Source organism: Oncorhynchus kisutch, linkage group LG12 (genome assembly GCF_002021735.2).
Source record: "Oncorhynchus kisutch isolate 150728-3 linkage group LG12, Okis_V2, whole genome shotgun sequence".
In the NCBI taxonomy this organism is placed as follows: domain Eukaryota; kingdom Metazoa; phylum Chordata; class Actinopteri; order Salmoniformes; family Salmonidae; genus Oncorhynchus; species Oncorhynchus kisutch.
In genome coordinates this window covers 58,651,211-58,666,612 of record NC_034185.2, presented here as the reverse complement: position 1 = coordinate 58,666,612, position 15,402 = coordinate 58,651,211, and the positions used below count along the sequence as shown (strand labels likewise).

Here is a 15,402-nt window from a genome sequence, read left to right as displayed (position 1 = left end):
GGGCTGAAATCTGAGCCTCGCGCTCTCATTGGCTGAGCGGATGGGTCATGTGACTAAAGGAATATCATTTTGAAGAGTCTGCCTGTAGGATTTGGCTGAGTCAGGAGGGAGAATGGATGACTGTATACTAAGGCTGGGGAGGAAAGGGGGATTTTATCATCCTTGTAAATGAATATGTAGAATCACATTACTGTTCCAGAAGTGGGAAAATATGCAAAATAAGGATTTTATTCAAAGATCCAGAATGGAAGCAATTCCAACATGAATCATGATCACATTACTTACAATATTTCTACATGGTGAGAATAGGAGTTTGATATGCAGACATTATGCAAAAAGTATTCCCTCAATCATCTGTACTGGTATACACAGTATAATCCTAATGTCCATAAGGTACTGTGGTGCAGCAGTGTATTAGACCTCCCTACTGGAGTGGCAGGTAGCCTGGCGGCTAAGAGCGTTGGGCCAGGTTTGAAACCCCGAGCCGACTAGGTGAAATACTGTATCAGCCGATGTGCCCATGAGCAAGGCACTTAACCCTCATTTCTCCTTTAAGTCACACTGGTTAGCATCTGCTAAGAGCATCTGCTAAATGACTGAAATATATGATGAAACATCTTGGGGCCTGCAGTGTATAAATACTGTAGTGTTAAACCTTAATGAGTGTAGACGGAAGGATCAATCTGCCCTGACAGGATCGGATCATTTCCCACCTACCTAATAGATCATGTTATGCATCAGGTTAAACTAATCTGATCATAACTCTGTGGTTAGGTTCCAACTCCAACTCACACTATCCAACCTGATGAAACAGTTTTGAGATGAGTTATTATAATCTGATCCTAGATCTGTGGTTAGGTAGCAACTAAATCAACATCCCCCAACAGTTCTGAGATCAGTGATTTTCGCTTTAGTTTAGTGACTTCTCATAGATGAACCTCTTCATGTTATCATCGATCCAGTCGTTGAAGGAGGACACTCTGGTGAACACAGAGGGTTTCTTGTCCTTGATACAGCCGAAGGCGCCAAAGCTGACGATGCCGTGGACCTCCCAAGGGTCTGAGGCTGAGGGTTGGCAGGCGAAGGGTCCACCTGAGTCACCCTGCAGAGGAGGAGAGGAGAGCGGATGAGGAGAGGAGCGAGGGATGAGGAGAAAGGAGAGTGAACATTTTAATGTAATTATAGATGACAACTAAAATATGAACAGCAACTGTCCCAAAAGAGTTGGATTACTTTTATCGACAGTCTCGCAAAGAACATAATCGCTAGTGAATTATTTTCAGACATTAATTCACATCATAGGATAGGAAGCACACGTACTCAACGTACTCAGGCTACTAAGGCTATACGGTAACAAAACACACTACAGAGGGAAAGAACACCACTGAGAGTAGCACAAGAGCTGCTGGGTAAAATACACTGCTCCAAAAAATAAAGGGAACACTTAAACAACACAATGTAACTCCAAGTCAATCACACTTCTGTGAAATCAAACTGTCCACTTAGGAAGCAACACTGATTGACAATAAATTTCACATGCTGTTGTGCAAATAGAATAGACAACAGGTGGAAATTATAGGCAATTAGCAAGACACCCCCAATAAAGGAGTGGTTCTGCAGGTGGGGACAACAGACCACTTCTCAGTTCCTATGCTTCCTGGCTGTTTTGGTCACTTTTGAATGCTGGCGGTGCTTTCACTCTAGTGGTAGCATGAGACGGAGTCTACAACCCACACAAGTGGCTCAGGTAGTTCAGCTCATCCAGGATGGCACATCAATGCGAGCTGTGGCAAGAAGGTTTGCTGTGTCTGTCAGCGTAGTGTCCAGAGCATGGAGGCGCTACCAGGAGACAGGCCAGTACATCAGGAGACGTGGAGGAGGCCGTAGGAGGGCAACAACCCAGCAGCAGGACCGCTACCTCCGCCTTTGTGCAAGGAGGAGCAGGAGGAGCACTGCCAGAGCCCTGCAAAATGACCTCCGCAGGCCACAAATGTGCATGTGTCTACTCAAACGGTCAGAAACAGACTCCATGAGGGTGGTATGAGGGCCTGACGTCCACAGGTGGGGGTTGTGCTTACAGCCCAACACCGTGCAGGACGTTTGGCATTTGCCAGAGAACACCAAGATTGGCAAATTTGCCACTGGCGCCCTGTGCTCTTCATAGATGAAAGCAGGTTCACACTGAGCACGTGACAGAGTCTGGAGACGCGGTGGAGAACGTTCTGCTGCCTGCAATATCCTCCAGCATGACCGGTTTGGCGGTGGGTCAGTCATGGTGTTGGGTGGCATTTCTTTGGGGGGCCGCACAGCCCTCCATGTGCTCGCCAGAGGTAGCCTGACTACCATTAGGTACCGAGATGAGATCCTCAGACCCCTTGTGAGACCATATGCTGGTGCGGTTGGGTTCCTCCTAATGCAAGACAATGCTAGACCTCATGTGGCTGGAGTGTGTCAGCAGTTCCTGCAAGAGGAAGGCATTGATGCTATGGACTGGCCCGCCCGTTCCCCAGACCTGAATCCAATTGAGCACATCTGGGACATCATGACTCGCTCCATCCACCAACGCCACGTTGCACCACAGACTGTCCAGGAGTCGGCGCATGCTTTAGTCCAGGTCCGGGAGGAGATCCCTCAGGAGACCATCCACCACCTCATCAGGAGCATGCCCAGGCGTTGTAGGGAGGTCATACAGGCACGTGGAGGCCACACACACTACTGAGCCTCATTTTGACTTGTTTTAAGGACATTACATCAAAGTTGGATCAGCCTGTAGTGAAGTTTTCCACTTTAATTTTGAGTGTGACTCCAATTCCAGACCTCCATGGGTTGATAAATTTGATTTCCATTGATAGTTTTTGTGTGATTTTGTTGTCAGTGTAACAGTATAACTTTAGACCGTCCCCTCGCCCATACCCGGGCGTGAACCAGGGACCCTCTGCACACATCAACAACAGTCACCAACGGAGCATCGTTACCCATCGCTCCACAAAAGCCGCAGCCCTTGCAGAGCAAGGGGAACTACTACTTCAAGGTCTCAGAGCAAGTGACGTCACTGATTGAAACGCTATTTAGCGTGCACCACCGCTAACTAAGCTAGCCGTTTCACATCCGTTACATCAGCACATTCAACTATGTAAAGAAAAAAGTATTTAATAAGAATATTTCATTTATTCAGATCTAGGATGTGTTATTTTACTGTTCCCTTTATTTTTTTTGAGCAGTGTACATGGCAGCACGTGGAGGTCAAAGACTCACACTGCTGTCATTCATATGGACCTCATTATGACAGACAACTATGTAGTTCCTATGCTCTTTGTCCTCTGTCCCAACACAACAACAAACTAATTAAACCATTATCAAGGCTGCCTGATCACAAACAAATGCTATGTGCTGTGTTACATAATGCATTCCAATCAGGAGAAACCCCCGGACTGTATTATCATTGTGTAATATAATAACAAGCCACTTGGTCTCTTCGAAGCCAAGGTGATACAACCAGCCAACCCCCATAACCTACCCCAAAACTAAGCACTAAAGCTGGTTAGTTGGGTTGAACAACCAGGCCACCAGGCTCTCTCCGTTCCTCCCCTTGCCCAAAACGAGGCACTGTAGCTGGGTAGGGGTCCGTAGTCTACCTGGCAGGCTGACTTGAGCTCGTCTGGAGACTCGTATCCGGCACAGATCATAGAGGGTCTCAGGGTGTCCCACCAGTAGGCTGGCTTACTGCAGGTGGCAAAGGGGACGATGGGCAGGGCTGCCTGGTTCAACTTCTTAGATACAACAGGGAAGAGGCTACCTGGAGAGAGAGAGATGGGAGGAAGGGGGAGGGCCGGCAAGTTAGGGGAGTGGCTAGACAGGCATGCCCATGTAATGTTCCCCATGCAAATGTCTATAATGACCATTACAACTGCTGTCTAATTCAACATGGACATGATCACATGGTCGCCATGCTAGCTAGCTTCTTAGCTTGCAAGCCTCGCTATCCTCATTGAACCCGTTATGAATAGCCTTAACATATCACTCTTCCTTGTATCTCAATACATGACTGATGTATGGAAATCCAGTATGTCAACTAGCTATGTTATAGTCCTATACTAGAGTAATCACTGAGAGTCAATGGGAGCTCAGACAGATACAGAAGATGTTAGAGTCAGATATAGCATTGTGTGTGTCACTGCCTTGTCACTGTGTGAGGGGTTGAGTGCTTTCTTTGTCTCTCTCTGGGGTCATCTGCTGCAGTGCTGAGTTGATTCAGACTCTATACGTGGTGTCAATAGTGTGCGGAGTTGATTCAGACTCTATACGTGGTGTCAATGCTGTGCTGAGTTGATTCAGACTCTATACGTGGTGTCAATGCTGTGCTGAGTTGATTCAGACTCTATACGTGGTGTCAATGATGTGCTGAGTTTATTCAGACTCTATATGTGGTGTCAGTGCTGTGGAGTGCCACCTGGCCTCATGAAAACTTTATCAGCCCTGAAAAGAACATGACACACCCAGTCAGCCAACACCAGGCTTTGCATTAATATTGTAGCCTGCTTATAATCCCTCCTATGTGAGGAAATCTATTAATTCAAATCAAATCAAATCAAATTTATTTGTCACATACACATGGTTAGCAGATGTTAATGCGAGTGTAGCGAAATGCTTGTGCTTCTAGTTCCGACAATGCAGTAATAACGAACAAGTAATCTAACTAACAATTCCAAAAAAAACTACTGTCTTATACACAGTGTAAGGGGATAAAGAATATGTACATAAGGATATATGAATGAGTGATGGTACAGAGCAGCATAGGCAAGATACAGTAGATGATATCGAGTACAGTATATACATATGAGATGAGTATGTAAACCAAGTGGCATAGTTAAAGTGGCTAGTGATACATGTATTACATAAGGATGCAGTCGATGATATAGAGTACAGTATCTACGTATGCATATGAGATGTATAATGAAGGGTAAGTAACATTATATAAGGTAGCATTGTTTAAAGTGGCTAGTGATATATTTACATCATTTCCCATCAATTCCCATGATTAAAGTGGCTGGAGTAGAGTCAGTGGCATTGACAGTGTGTTGGCAGTAGCCACTCAATGTTAGTGGTGGCTGTTTAACAGTCTGATGGCCTTGAGATAGAAGCTGTTTTTCAGTCTCTCGGTCCCAGCTTTGATGCACCTGTACTGACCTCGCCTTCTGGATGACAGCGGGGTGAACAGGCAGTGGCTCGGGTGGTTGATGTCCTTGATGATCTTTATGGCCTTCCTGTAGCATCGGGTGGTGTAGGTGTCCTGGAGGGCAGGTAGTTTGCCCCCGGTGATGCGTTGTGCAGACCTCACTACCCTCTGGAGAGCCTTACGGTTGAGGGCGGTGCAGTTGCCATACCAGGCGGTGATACAGCCCGCCAGGATGCTCTCGATTGTGCATCTGTAGAAGTTTGTGAGTGCTTTTGGTGACAAGCCGAATTTCTTCAGCCTCCTGAGGTTGAAGAGGCGCTGCTGCGCCTTCTTCACGATGCTGTCTGTGTGAGTGGACCAATTCAGTTTGTCTGTGATGTGTATGCCGAGGAACTTAAAACTTGCTACCCTCTCCACTACTGTTCCATCGATGTGGATGGGGGGGTGTTCCCTCTGCTGTTTCCTGAAGTCCACAATCATCTCCTTAGTTTTGTTGACGTTGAGTGTGAGGTTATTTTCCTGACACCACACTCCGAGGGCCCTCACCTCCTCCCTGTAGGCCGTCTCGTCGTTGTTGGTAATCAAGCCTACCACTGTTGTGTCGTCCGCAAACTTGATGATTGAGTTGGAGGCGTGCGTGGCCACGCAGTCGTGGGTGAACAGGGAGTACAGGAGAGGGCTCAGAACGCACCCTTGTGGGGCCCCAGTGTTGAGGATCAGCGGGGAGGAGATGTTGTTGCCTACCCTCACCACCTGGGGGCGGCCCGTCAGGAAGTCCAGTACCCAGTTGCACAGGGCGGGGTCGAGACCCAGGGTCTCGAGCTTGATGACGAGCTTGGAGGGTACTATGGTGTTGAATGCCGAGCTGTAGTCGATGAACAGCATTCTCACATAGGTATTCCTCTTGTCCAGATGGGTTAGGGCAGTGTGCAGTGTGGTTGAGATTGCATCGTCTGTGGACCTATTTGGGCGGTAAGCAAATTGGAGTGGGTCAAGGGTGTCAGGTAGGGTGGAGGTGATATGGTCCTTGACTAGTCTCTCAAAGCACTTCATGATGACGGATGTGAGTGCTACGGGGCGGTAGTCGTTTAGCTCAGTTACCTTAGCTTTCTTGGGAACAGGAACAATGGTGGCCCTCTTGAAGCATGTGGGAACAGCAGACTGGTATAGGGATTGGTTGAATATGTCCGTAAACACACCGGCCAGCTGGTCTGCGCATGCTCTGAGGGCGCAGCTGGGGATGCCGTCTGGGCCTGCAGCCTTGCGAGGGTTAACACGTTTAAATGTCTTACTCACTTCGGCTGCAGTGAAGGAGAGACCGCATGTTTTCGTTGCAGGCCGTGTCAGTGGCACTGTATTGTCCTCAAAGCGGGCAAAAAAGTTGTTTAGTCTGCCTGGGAGCAAGACATCCTGGTCCGTGACTGGGCTGGGTTTCTTCCTGTAGTCCGTGATTGACTGTAGACCCTGCCACATGCCTCTTGTGTCTGAGCCGTTGAATTGAGATTCTACTTTGTCTCTGTACTGGCGCTTAGCTTGTTTGATAGCCTTGCGGAGGGAATAGCTGCACTGTTTGTATTCAGTCATGTTACCAGACACCTTGCCCTGATTAAAAGCAGTGGTTCGCGCCTTCAGTTCCACACGAATGCTGCCATCAATCCACGGTTTCTGGTTGGGGAATGTTTTAATCGTTGCTATGGGAACGACATCTTCAACGCACGTTCTAATGAACTCGCACACCGAATCAGCGTATTCGTCAATGTTGTTGGCTGACGCAATACGAAACATCTCCCAATCCACATGATGGAAGCAGTCTTGGAGTGTGGAGTCAGCTTGGTCGGACCAGCGTTGGACAGACCTCAGCGTGGGAGCTTCTTGTTTTAGTTTCTGTCTGTAGGCAGGGATCAACAAAATGGAGTCGTGGTCAGCTTTTCCGAAAGGGGGGCGGGGCAGGGCCTTATATGCGTCGCGGAAGTTAGAGTAACAATGATCCAGGGTCTTTCCACCCCTGGTTGTGCAATCGATATGCTGATAAAATTTAGGGAGTCTTGTTTTCAGATTAGCCTTGTTAAAATCCCCAGCTACAATGAATGCAGCCTCCGGATAAATCGTTTCCAGTTTGCAGAGAGTTAAATAAAGTTCGTTCAGAGCCATCGATGTGTCTGCTTGGGGGGGGATATATACGGCTGTGATTATAATCGAAGAGAATTCTCTTGGTAGATAATGCGGTCTACATTTTATTGTGAGGAATTCTAAATCAGGTGAACAGAAGGATTTGAGTTCCTGTATGTTTCTTTCATCACACCATGTCACGTTGGCCATAAGGCATACGCCCCCGCCCCTCTTCTTACCAGAAAGATGTTCGTTTCTGTCCGCGCGATGCGTGGAGAAACCCGCTGGCTGCACCGCTTCGGATTGCGTCTCTCCAGTGAGCCACGTTTCCGTGAAACAGAGAACGTTACAGTCTCTGATGTCCCTCTGAAATGCTACCCTTGCTCGGATTTCATCAACCTTGTTGTCAAGAGACTGGACATTGGCAAGAAGAATGCTAGGGAGTGGTGCACGATGTGCCCGTCTCCGGAGTCTGACCAGAAGACCGCTTCGTTTCCCTCTTTTTCTGAGTCGTTTTTTTGGGTCGCTGCATGGGAACCATCCCGTGGCGCTGGTTGTAAGGCAGAACACAGGATCCGCATCGCGAAAAACATATTCTTGGTCGTACTGGTGGTGAGTTGACGCTGATCTTATATTCAGTAGTTCTTCTCGGCTGTATGTGATGAAACCTAAGATGACCTGGGGTACTAGTGTAAGAAATAACACGTAAAAAAACAAAAAACTGCATAGTTTCCTAGGAACGCGAAGCTCAGCGTTCAACACCATAGTACCGTCAAAGCTCATCACTAAGCTAAGGTTCCTGGGACTAAACACCTCCCTCTGCAACTGGATCCTGGACTTCCTGACGCCGCCCCCCCCCCCTCCCCTCCCCCAGGTGGTGAGGGTAGGTAGCAACACATCTGCCACGCTGATCCTCAACATTGGAGCTCCCCAGGTGTACGTGCTCAGTCCCCTCCTGTACTCCCTGTTCACCCACGACTGCATGGCCAGGCATGACTCCAACACCATCATTAAGTTTGCAGATGACACAACAGTGGTAGGCCTGATCACCGACAACGACGAGACAGCCTATAGGGAGGAAGTCAGAGACCTGGCCAGGTGGTGCCAGAATAACAACCTATCCCTCAACCTAACCAAGACTAAGGAGATTATTGTGGACTACAGGAAAAGGAGGACCGAGCACGCCCCCATTCTCATCAACGGGGCTGTAGTGGAGCAGGTTGAGAGCTTCAAGTTCCTTGGTGTCCACATCAACAACAAACTAGAATGGTCCGAACACAAGACAGTCATGAAGAGGGCACGACAAGGCCTATTCCCCCTGCCAAGTCTAGGACAAAAAGGCTTCTCAACAGTTTTTATCCCCAAGCCATAAGACTCCTGAACAGGTAATAAAATGGCTACCCGGACAATTTGCATTGTGTGCCCCCCCCACCCCTCTTTTTACGCTGCTGCTACTTTCTGTTTATCATATATGCACAGTCACTTTAACTATACATTCATGTACTTACTACTTCAATTGGGCCGACCAACCAGTGCTCCCGCATATTGGCTAACCGGGCTATCTGCATTGTGTCCCACCCACCACCTGTCAACCCCTTTTACGCTACTGCTACTCTCTGTTCATCATATATGCATAGTCACTTTAACAATATCTACATGAACATACTACCTCAATCAGCCTGACTAACCGGTGTCTGTATGTAGCCTCGCTACTTTTATAGCCTCGCTACTGTATACAGCCTGTCTTTTTACTGTTGTTTTATTTCTTTACCTACCGATTGTTCACCTAATACCTTTTTTGCACTATTGGTTAGAGCCTGTAAGTAAGCATTTCACCTGTTATATTCAGCCCATGTGACAAATAAACTTTTGATTTTGATTTGATTTGATTTGAATGCCCTGAGCTGTGTGAGATGGGTGGAGCTATCAATGTCAGTTTGAGGAGAGGTTCTTTGGGGCTGCTGATGTTATGGCATCATAAAATAGTTAAATGTTTAGTCTCAGCAGAGGTAGGTATTGCTATGCAATATGTGCCGTGTATTTAAATGGTGTATTTTCAAATGTGTATTTGAAGTGTTGTGTCATGTATCTGAATTGCAAGGGTGTGTGTCTGTATGTGCACCTACCAGTGTGCCTATTGATGAACTACTATTCCTTAAAACCATTAAAAAAACATACCTTTCTCGTCGCCCCACCCCGTGACGTAGCAGGGTTTCCCAGCAGGCATCAGGGCGCCGGGCGCCGGCAGACACACGGGACTAATCTCCCTGGTCAGGTTGACTTCAGAGCTCAAATGCACCAGGGCGATGTCGTTAGTGATGTCCGTCTTGTCCTGCTCGTACACGAAGCCCTTGTGCCTGATGATGCCGTCCACCTGGAGTCAAAGAAATCAAATCAAATCAAACTTTATTTAGAAGAAAAAATCGCAAACTAGTTTACAGTCAATCAATAAAAATGAAGGAGATAAAAAACAATCAATAACAATACAGAAAGAGAGACATCATATTACAGTTTATACTTACATATTACAAGCTTTTATATCTCAATAAATAAACATTCAAATGCTGTCCACCTTGTAGCAGGCCTCATGGGAAGGGAGGTCCCGGGATGAGTTCATGTGGTGTTTACCCAGACACATGCGCCAATAGGTGGGGTTACCCAGAGGCCTGGATGGGGTCGGTGGAGAAGGGATTTTTGGTTAAGGTTAGAAAGTTAAAGGGAGTTTCTATTATTACTTGTTACTCACATTTTGGGATTGGATAGAATAATGTGTTAATGTGAGGTGTGTGTGTGTATGTGCTTACGCCATGAAGCAGTGAGCGGCCGTCAGGACCCATTGCTTGTGGATCAGGGAGCCTCCACAGCCATACATGTAGGGGATGGGATTAAACGGACTGGCCTGAAGAGAGAGAGATTCATCAACATACATGATTACACGCACACACATGCATGTAGGCACTAGTTGCAAATAAGTCCTGCACATACGCGGTAGTGTACACACACACATACACGCTAACCCAGGCCTCACCTGCATGGAGACTTGCCAGGGCCAGGAGTGGGGCACAGCCTCTACCCCGCAGGGCTGCCACACATCTCAGGCCAGCCTATAGGAAGAAGAGAGACAGGTCAATATACAGTTAATAAAAAGGTACTCATGAAAGTATTTTCAAAGTGTCAGTCAGTGGGAAATGTCACCTTGCTGTTGGAAAGGGATAGCCACTTATAACTGAAGTCTGGTTGAGCTGGCAAGGCTCCAATTGATGTACCTAGAGACAATGTCTCTGTAGTAAACATAGCAGTTGTCCAGATGAACTTCCCATGAGAAGGTAGAAGTTGGCCATTTTTATTTAGTTTTGACAGAGAGTCATGCTGAGACCAAGGTCACTTTTACAGATGAGCCCTGTATACACATCAATACACACATCAATATTCACATCAATACACGAAAAGCAAAACACAATCATAGAAAAACACATTCTCAGTAAAATGGTATTCAATCTGCATTTGCCACAGATCTAAGGTCAGATATTTTTATTCCCCCTAATGGTTCATGTTAGGATTTGCGTCAGGGTAATCTGATCCTCGATCAGTGGTTGTACTTACTGATAGTGATGTTGTCCCATGGGTTACCCGGAGGGGGAGGCAGAGTGGGGAACAAGTTGGGATCAGTGGTCCAGTAACCACGGAAACCCTTCTCCACATTGGCTTTGTTGCTGAGGAAACGGACCACAGCCGTGTTGCCGACGACAGTAACCTCAGCGGGGGGCGCAAAGCCACAGAAGCGATCTGCACAGGTAACAAATCACAAATAAGAAAAGTATTATTGAAGTAATGTAGATTTATCACATGTACTGTACTTAGTTACATTGATCAAAGTAATGCATCCTTGAAAAAATTACAATTTGTAACTTGAATCCACAGCAGTTCGCAGAAATCCAACAAAATATCCTCTATGAAATCTATTTTAATGGCATCTCTATTGTGTTATCGCTATGGTACCAACCTTGTGAGGTCAATCCTGCTCCACCGTAGATCTCTACGTAGTCCACACACTGTCCCAGCTGGTTCACTGCCTGCACCTCCAAATGGGTGAAGACAATGTGGATGTTCAAAGCTGAGGGGATGGAGATACGCCAGGTACACACAGCCTGGTCTAGGTAGTTGTTAGGCCAGTTGGGAGAGGTGAGTTCTCCCTGCTCACTGCTGAAGACACCTCCACATGAAGCTGTAGGGGGAAGTAGGAGAGAGGAGGGTAGGGAGAGTCTGTGTGTAAAGACTTTGTGTAAATCCATAAGAATGTTAGGCTGGCCTCCCAGGTGGCGCAGTGGTCTAGGGAACTGCATTGCAGCGCTAGCTGTGCCACCAGAGACTCTGGGTTCGCGCCCAGGCTCTGTCACAGCCAGCCGCGACTGGGAGGTCCGTGGGGCGACGTACAATTGGCCTAGCGTCGTCCGGGTTAGGGAGGGTTTGGCCGGTAGGGATATCCTTGTCTCATCGCGCACCAGCGACTCCTGTGGTGGGCCGGGTGCAGTGCGCACTAACCAGGGTCGCCAGGTGCACGGTGTTTCCTCCGACACATTGGTGCGGCTGGCTTCCGGGTTGGATGTGCGCTGTGTTAAGAAGCAGTGCGGCTTGGTTGGGTTGTGTTTCGGCGGACGCATGACTTTCGACCTTCGTCTCTCCCGAGCCCGTACAGGAGTTGTAGCGATGAGACAAGATAGTAACTACTAATAATTTGATACTGCGAAATTGGGGAGAAAAAGGGGGTAAAATTCAACAACAAAAAATGTTGTTGTTAGGCTTAGTGGTGAAGCTGAAGTTGCGCCTAAGCAGTGATCTGAAGTCAGATATGTATTCCGCCATGGCCCATATGGTGAATGTTCACATTAGGAGGGTTGCTAAAGGTGCTGATCCTAGAACTGTGCTTAGAGGCTTCTTCCACAAGGAACGTCTGTCCATTCACCCAGCTCCACTCCCCCTGGCTGGGGTTCACAGCCTTCCAGGAGGCCCTGAAGCCCAGCTCCACTCACCCTGGCTGGGGTCCAGAGCCTTCCAGGAGGCCCTGAAGCCCAGCTCCACTCACCCTGGCTGGGGTCCAGAGCCTTCCAGGAGGCCCTGAAGCCCAGCTCCACTCACCCTGGCTGGGGTCCACAGCCTTCCAGGAGGCCCTGAAGCCCAGCTCCACTCACCCTGGCTGGGGTCCAGAGCCTTCCAGGAGGCCCTGAAGCCCAGCTCCACTCACCCTGGCTGGGGTCCAGAGCCTTCCAGGAGGCCCTGAAGCCCAGCTCCACTCACCCTGGCTGGGGTCCACAGCCTTCCAGGAGGCCCTGAAGCCCAGCTCCACTCACCCTGGCTGGGGTCCACAGCCTTCCAGGAGGCCCTGAAGCCCAGATCCACTCACCCTGGCTGGGGTCCACAGCCTTCCAGGAGGCCCTGAAGCCCAGCTCCACTCACCCTGGCTGGGGTCCACAGCCTTCCAGGAGGCCCTGAAGCCCAGCTCCACTCACCCTGGCTGGGGTCCACAGCCTTCCAGGAGGCCCTGAAGCCGGTGTCCACCACCTTGTTGTTGGAGGTGAAATAGAGGCTCAGTCTGTCACCGATACTCACTAGGTCCTGAGGGGGAATGTGACTGCAGTAGGTACCTACAAAGGAGACATAAGGTGACATGGTGAGGTTATAAAGATACATTAAGGGGTCATAAGGAGGCATGCAGTGCATCACTTAATTGGTCTCCTCTCCTTCTTAGGTACTGACAGGATAGAGAGAAGCAAGATCTTTCTTCTGATATGAGACAAATCAAGGGTTTCAAAGGCTAATCAAACGTTGTTGGCTGAATCTTTTTGTGCAAACATAGTCTCCTGGGCCTTAATCTACAACGGTCATTATGATAACGACAGTCATCTGTCTACTGTGATTAATGATATTCAACTACCCTATTATCAAGTCCATCAATACGTGTCCTGGCTGACAAAGCATATCAGTTGTTGAAGAGACAAGAGCATTCTCTGTTACAGCTTCTTGTCACAGTGTTTCATCTTGCCTTCCAGTCAGTTGTACGGCTGCCAGAGCAAACAACTTGACTCTGAAATGTCATTTACTCTTAATCATATTGGAAAGTAATGTCATTGACGTGTTTGAGGTGAGACACAATAAAGCACACAGTAATCTCATTTATCAGACAGTGACCCCGCAAATTAATCGTCAGACATACACACACACCCCATATCACCCACGCCCCCTCCTCCCACACACACCAAAGACCCTTACATATGGCTGTATTACCTAGGCTGGCTAAGCTGTCGTTAATGGTGACCTTGTCGTTGAGACACAGCTGGGTGTCCTCCAGGGAGAAGTTGTGGAAGTGCAGGTGGACCAGTTTACCGTCGGGCACCTTGATGTGCCACTGGCAGTGGGCACCGTTACTGTAGCTGCCCGGGTGCCCCATGCTGGATAACACGCCGCTCTCGCCAGCCATGTCCTTTGGCCCGCCGCAGCCAGATGCTACAAAGAGAGGAGGAAAGGGGATGGGAAGTAAGTTGAAGGGAGGACAGGAAGGGACAAAGAGAGAAAGAGGGAAGTCGGAAAGAGAGAGAAAGGAGCAGAAAAAAAGATGTCACTCTACTCCAAATCATCCCAAAAGCTTGATATTAGAAACCGATTTAGACTGGTTGGAACCAGTTCTCGAATGGCAGAGCGGTCTAAGGCACTGCATCTCAGTGCTAGAGGTGTCACTACAGAGCCTGGTTCGATTCCAGGCTGTATCACAACTGGCCGTGATTGGGAGTCCCATAGGGCGGCGCACAATTGGCCAATCGTCGTTAGGGTTTGCCTGGGGTAGGATGTCATTGTAAATAAGAATTTGTTCCTAACTGACTTGCCTAGTTAAATAAAGGTTAAATAAATAACCTACTGTGCTATTTGTACATGTCTCTGCGGATGACATTCTCCATCCAGGGGATGTAGGCCGAGGCACGGGTGAACACAGAGGGTTTCTTGTCCATGATGCAGCCATTGGGACCAAAGCTGGTGATGCCGTGCACCTCCCAGGGAGCGTTGGCAGAGTCCTGGCACACCAGGGGACCGCCCGAATCCCCCTGTGTCACATGACGATGGTCAACAGCACTTCATATTGATGACATCATCAACACAACCATGACAAAATTAATCAAATAGTTTTTGTTGTATCATGTAATCACTGCATAAGTCAATGGATAAGTTTTTGCATTATACAGTATAATACTATGCAGGTATATATCCCACTTGAGTACCTGACAGACAGACTTGAGCTCGTCAGGCAAGGTGTAGCCCATGCAGATCATGGAGGTCTTGACCTGGAACCACCAGTAGTTCATCTACTTACAGGTGTTGAAGGGTACCACCGGCAGGGCCACCTGGTTCAGGGTCTCAGCCACTTTGGTATTCATGGAATCACCTGATTAAAAAAGATATAACCGGTTAATTTATTGTTTGGTCCTCAGCCACTTTGGCATTCATGGAATCACCTGATTAAAAAAGATAGAACCGGTTAATTTATTGTTTGGTCCTCAGCTACTTTGGCATTCATGGAATCGCCTGATAAAAAATAAATGAGTTGCTCCAGTTAATTTACTGTTATCAACTGATAGTGCTTGACATTTATTTTAGACTAATCCTTTTTAGATGCTTTTTCATAGAAAACAAAGGCTGTGTTTACACAGGCAGCCCAATTGCGATCTTTTTTTCACTAGTTGGTATCAGATCAGCTCTGAAAAAGATCTGATTTGAAAAGATCTGATGTGATTGGTCAAAAGACCAATTAGTGAACCAAAAAAAGAACAGAATTGGGCTGCCTGTGTGAACGCAGCCAAAGACGTGTACAGCGAGATCAACGTTGAAATTCAGTGGCTGTATTTTCAATTGTTAACCAACAGAGGGGGTGAAAGCACCGGAAGAACTGGAACGAGGATTGGCAGTATGGAAATAGGAAAACTGGTCAAGGAATGAATTATGGTGGTTGGATGGATTGTTGTATTTTGTTGTAACTTGTACGTGCTTGTATATATTTGTGGAAGGGAAGAGTCATATGTTTTTTTCTGACAGCAAAATTAGGTCACAATCCTAATATCTTGCTCTGACTG

The 15,402-nt window shown here is 47.7% G+C and overlaps 1 protein-coding gene and 1 pseudogene across 1 annotated transcript; both read right to left on the bottom strand.

Moving 5' to 3' along the window:
• Window positions 1-205: 205 nt before the first annotated feature.
• LOC109876947 (ovochymase-1-like) overlaps window positions 206-15,402 on the bottom strand; it is a 35,128-nt pseudogene continuing 19,931 nt past the window's right edge.
• Window positions 911-10,319, bottom strand: LOC116376480 (chymotrypsin-like elastase family member 2A). Its single transcript, XM_031836699.1, has 6 exons — window positions 10,314-10,319; window positions 10,090-10,184; window positions 9,858-9,951; window positions 9,464-9,659; window positions 3,636-3,796; window positions 911-1,102 (listed from the first exon to the last, which is right to left on the bottom strand). The coding sequence occupies exons 1-6, from the start codon at window positions 10,317-10,319 to the stop codon at window positions 911-913; spliced, it is 744 nt and encodes a 247-aa protein (XP_031692559.1).